Genomic DNA, 5,177 nt, shown 5'->3' with positions numbered 1-5,177 from the left:
GCAGCGGTAAATGGTCACAAAAGAGCATGAGGAAACTTTTGGGAGTGATGTTTCAGTTCATTATCTTAATTGTAGTGATGGATGCATAGGTGTATAGATGCCAAAATTTATCAAATTTTTCCTTTATGTATGTGCAAGTTTATTATATGTGAATTATACTTCAATAAACTGTTTAAAAAAAAAAACGACAAAAGATTCTTTCATGGTTTGTCTCCCTCTCTGATTTCTTCCCATTCAGTTTTCCCTCCCTTCCTCTGTGGCCCTCTGCACTATTCCTTATGTTCCATATATGAGTGAAACTCTATGATAATTGTCTTTCTCTGCTTGACTTATTTCACTTAGCATAATCCCATCCAATTCCATCCAAGTCAATGCAAATGGTGGGAATTTATCCTTTCTGATGGCTGAGTAATATCCCATTGTATATATGAATCACATCTTCTTTATCCATTCATCAGTTGAAGGACATCTTAGCTCCTTCCACAGGTTAGCTATTGTGGACATTGTTGCTATGAACCCTGGGGTACCAGTGCTCCTTCTTTTCACTACATCTGTATCTTTGGGTTAAATTCCTAGTAGTGCAATTGCTGGGTCATAAGGTAGCTCTATTTTTAACGTCTTGAGGAACCTCCATAGTGTTTTCCAGAGGGGCTATACCAGCTTCCATTCTCACCAACAGTGCAAGAGTGTTCCCCTTTCTCCACATCCTTGTCAACACTTATTGTTTCCTGTCTTATTAATCTTGGCCATTCTAACTGATGTAAGGTGGTATCTCATTATGGCTTTGATTTGTATTTCCCTGATGGCTAGTGATGTTGAACATCTTTTCATGTGTCTGTTAGCCATTTGTATGACTTCTTTGGAGAAGTGTCTGTTCATGTTTTCTGCCCATTTATTGACTGGATTATTTGAAGGGAGGGGCCTGGGGAGATGAGGACACAGGGTGATGGGTACTAAGGAAAGCATGTGTGGTGATGAGCACTGGGTGTTATACACAACTAATGAGTCATTGAACACTACTTCAAAAACTAATGTATTTTTCCTTATTTTATTTTTTTTATTATGTTAATCACCATACATTACATCATTAGTTTTTGATGTAGTGTTGCATGATTCATTGTTTGCATATTAAAAAAAACTAATAATGCATTATATGTTGGCTAAATGAACAGAGTAAAATAAATAAATAAATAAATAAAATCTTTTAAAAAATAAAAATAAAAAACAAAAACAAATGAAAGCATATTAGTGAATATGCTTAACTTTTCTATAAATCTCTTTAGTATATTTTTCCTATGCATTATTCATCACTGGTTATAGTCTATGCCCATATCTATTTGGTGTTGCTCATATCATTATCATTGGTTTTACATTGTTTTTATATTTACTAGTATTTCAGACAGCATAGAGAAACAGGTAAATGATTCCAAATGTGTCAAAATATAGATACAAAAGCAAATATTAGAAGATGAGATATAGCTAGAACCATAGCTATGGGCTGGGTTACCAACTTGAGAATATTGGTGTATGACGTGATCCTTGGAAGAATCTGGAATTGTGCTATTTTCTGTAATTTTGTTTCTATGTAGGTCTTAGTGTTGCCAGAGAGGAACCCCTATGTTTAAACAAATAGGACAAAAACACAGGAATAACAGAAAATTGTGAATTCAGGCCATAAGAGCATTTTTTTCTTATATGAATAGCAAACCATTGTTCTTAACTATTTCACAGTTGCTGAACACCTCATTCAATTATGAGCATCGAAATTTTTTTCTCATTAAATGTAAGTTTTTATTTTTTTCTCGTTTTTTATTACTTTATGTTAGTCACTGTACAATATATCATTAGTTTTTGATGTAGTGTTCCATGATTCATTGTCTGCATATAACACCCATTGTTCCATGCAATAGTGCCCTCCTTAATACCTATCATTGGGCTAACCCATCCCCACCCCCTAAAACCCTCAGTTTGTTTCTTGGAGTCTGTAGTCTCTCATTGTTCAGCTTCCCCTCTGATTTCCCCCCCCTTCATTATTCCCTTCCTTCCCCTCATGTCCTCCATGCTATTCCTTATGTTTCACAAATAAGTGAAACCGTATGATAATTGACTTTCTCTGCCTGACTTATTTCACTTAGCATAATCTCCTAAAATTAAATATTTTTTGAACTTAGATGTTTCTGGAAGATATTAACTTTTCACCATATTGATGTTCCTACATTAAATCAACCTAAAATGTCTATAGAAGGAGCCAATAATGATCAAGATGGATTTTTGGAGAAAAATACTTTCAGGACATGGTCACAAATTTGTTTGGTCTTCACGCCATAGACTATAGGGTTGAGGAAAGGAGGGACTAACAGGTACAGGTTTGATAAGAGAATGTGAACATATGGTGGTATGTGAGCACCAAACCTATGTGTGAAGAAAGAGAAGAAGGCAAGGAGGTAGAACTGTAGGAAGACACAGATGTGGGCAATGCAGGTATTAAAGGCCTTGAATCGTGCCTCCTTCTGGGGCAACTGAAACACAGTGATAAAGATTTGAACGTAAGACAAGGTGATGAAGATTATGTCAAACCCTAAGATACTGAAGGCAACAAAAAGACCATATATCTTGTTGATCCGGACATCTTCAGTGGCCAGCTTCACAATGGCCATGTGCTCACAATAAGTATGGGAGATGACTGTAGTTCGGTAGAATTTAAGATGACATTTGATGAGCGCCAAGCATGGTGCTACAAGAATAGCAGCCCTGAGTGTCACCCCAACCGCAATGTGAGTCAAGAGTTGTTGGGAGAAGATGGTGACGTGTCTCAAGGGGATACAGATGGCCACATAGTGATCTAGGGCCATTGCCAGTAGGATGCCTGATTCAATTGCCTGGAATGAGTGAATAAGCCACATTTGTAGAAGGCAAGCTGCAAAGGAAATCTCTGGCAAATGAAACCAGAAGATGCCTAACATTTTGGGAAGAATGCAGGTGCTAAGTGCAATGTCTGTGGCCCCCAGCATGGCCAAAAATATGTACATGGGCTTATGGAGACTGTGCTCATATTTGATGATACCTAAAATTAGGGAATTCCCAATCACAGCGAGGAAATACATGACACAGAATGGAATCCCAATCCAATGCTGCACTGACTCCAGCCCAGGAATGCCAGTGAGTGTCAGGACAGCAGGCATGAAGACAGAACCATTGGGTATGAGCATGATGATTTGGTCAGTGGAATCAAGTAGCGGTGTTGCTGTTTCATCTTCTATTCCCCGTCAAGACTACATGAGTAAATAATAAGAATAAATTACTTTACCTTGGCTAAGTATACTTTAGTCAGATAATTCACATTCCATCCTCTCTTTCCTTTATATGTGTGGAAACATAGGTGACATGAATTTTCTAAGCTTAAGGTACATGACCTTTTGATTTGGTATGTTTGCATATTGTACTTTGAGTGCCATTGTAGTGTTAGCCAACACTTATCACATCGCTTTATTATGTTTTCTTTCTTGTGGTGGGAAAAATGAAGATCTACTCTCTTAGCAAGTTTGATGTTTTTAATACATTTTTGTTTATCATCCCTATTCTGTGCATTAGATCTCCAGAACTTATTTATCTACTAATAAAATATCTCCTCTATTTTCCTGTCCCTCAGCCCTTGGTACTCATAATTTTTATTTTTTTATTTTTGTGAATTGAGCTTTTTCAGAATTCCACATATAATGAAATCATACAGTATTGGTATTTCTCTGTCTGACTAATCTCACATATCATAATGTACTCAAAGTCCACCATTTTATCACAAATGGCAGGATTTTTTTCTTCCTAAGAGCTGAATAAACTAATCATCACAGAAATGCAAATTGAAACCCCTGAGATATCTCCTCACTTCCATTAGAATTGTTGTCATAATTAAGAGATAACAAATGTTGCGGAGGAAGTGGAGAAAAGGGAACCATTGTACATAGTTGGTGGGAATGTATATTTCTCAGCCACTAAGGAAAGCAGTATGGACGTGCATCAAAAACTTAAAAATAATCTACATATAATCCAGCAATTCCACCTCTGATACACACATGCACACACACACACACACACACATATACACAAAGGACTGGAAAAAAAGAATATTGAAGATAAATATGCAATCCCATGTTCACTGCAGCATTATTCACAATAGCCAAGATAGGGAAAAAACCTCAGTGCCCGTCAACAAACAAATGCATAAAGAAGATGTGCATATATGTGTAATGAAATATCATCCATCTTATTGTTTCCCTTCAACAAATCCTTTCAAATTATCTCTTTTCACAAAGTCATTGTAAGCACAACCATCAGGTCTATGTTTCAACATGCCTTAATCATTTTCAATGACAAAAGTTAAATGGATAGGACGGTTTCTTTCTCTTCCATGACTAGTGGACCAAAGAGATTCCCCGTATCCCATGTTTTCTACTCATCACCTCTGCTTTTTCTGTGACTTTGCTAATTGAAACTGGAAAAAATTATTTAATGCTGAATATAGATATTTCAAGAACTAGACTCCAAGTAGGCTGTCAGCTGCTACAGTGAAACGGATTCTGCTGATCATAATCAGAAGACAAGCTTGACCAGAATATTTTTCAGTTTTGCAGCTGATCAGCCTGTCTTCTCAGTATAGGGTCTTCATAGTCTGATCCCTCTTTCCTAGATTGAGAATGTTTTCAACCTAATCTGTCAAAGTTTCTATGTTTTTCCAAAACCTAACCTGGCATGGTGCAACTTTCCCTGCTTATTCTCTGTGAAAATAAATCAATTGTTTTTAATTCATGGCTGTCTTCCATGGCAGTTTCTATCAGAGGTTGTTCTTACTGTGTCCTGCTTTTTGCACATCTCTTATATATATTTGAAATTCCAATCCATGCTCTCTGCTCTTCTCTCTTCCCATCAGTAATCATTATTCAATCCCTAAGCCTGAATAGCTGAATATGCATTTATTCTTCAGTATTTGTAATAACAAGGACTCTCTCTGAAATGTAATGTTTTCTTTACTTATACTCTTATGCATCTTCTGTCCACTGAAAATACAATGAAATTTCTTCACATTGTTTCTCATATGGTTATATCCATCCTATTCTTAGTCTCTGCCCTTTGCTGCTCAAACACATTACACTATAATCATCAGGGTCTCCTAAGAGTGGATT

The 5,177-nt window shown here is 36.5% G+C and overlaps 1 protein-coding gene across 1 annotated transcript; it reads right to left on the bottom strand.

Moving 5' to 3' along the window:
* Positions 1-2,258: 2,258 nt before the first annotated feature.
* LOC112806289 (olfactory receptor 52A5) lies at positions 2,259-3,209 on the bottom strand. Its single transcript, XM_025848588.2, has one exon. It carries the CDS (start codon positions 3,207-3,209, stop codon positions 2,259-2,261), a length of 951 nt encoding a protein of 316 aa, XP_025704373.2.
* Between the last annotated feature and the right edge of the window lie 1,968 nt (positions 3,210-5,177).

This window comes from Callorhinus ursinus, unplaced genomic scaffold, assembly GCF_003265705.2.
Source record: "Callorhinus ursinus isolate GAN/ISIS: 27379988/994484 unplaced genomic scaffold, GSC_fseal_2.0 scaffold35, whole genome shotgun sequence".
NCBI classification, from domain to species: domain Eukaryota; kingdom Metazoa; phylum Chordata; class Mammalia; order Carnivora; family Otariidae; genus Callorhinus; species Callorhinus ursinus.
Note: the sequence above shows the minus strand (reverse complement) of the source record. Positions and strands in the feature narration are given on the sequence as shown.

Excerpts from the sequence above, each read along its gene's own strand:
- LOC112806289 (XM_025848588.2), bottom strand. The coding sequence starts at position 3,209 with ATGCTCATACCCAATGGTTCTGTCTTCATGCCTGCTGTCCTGACACTC.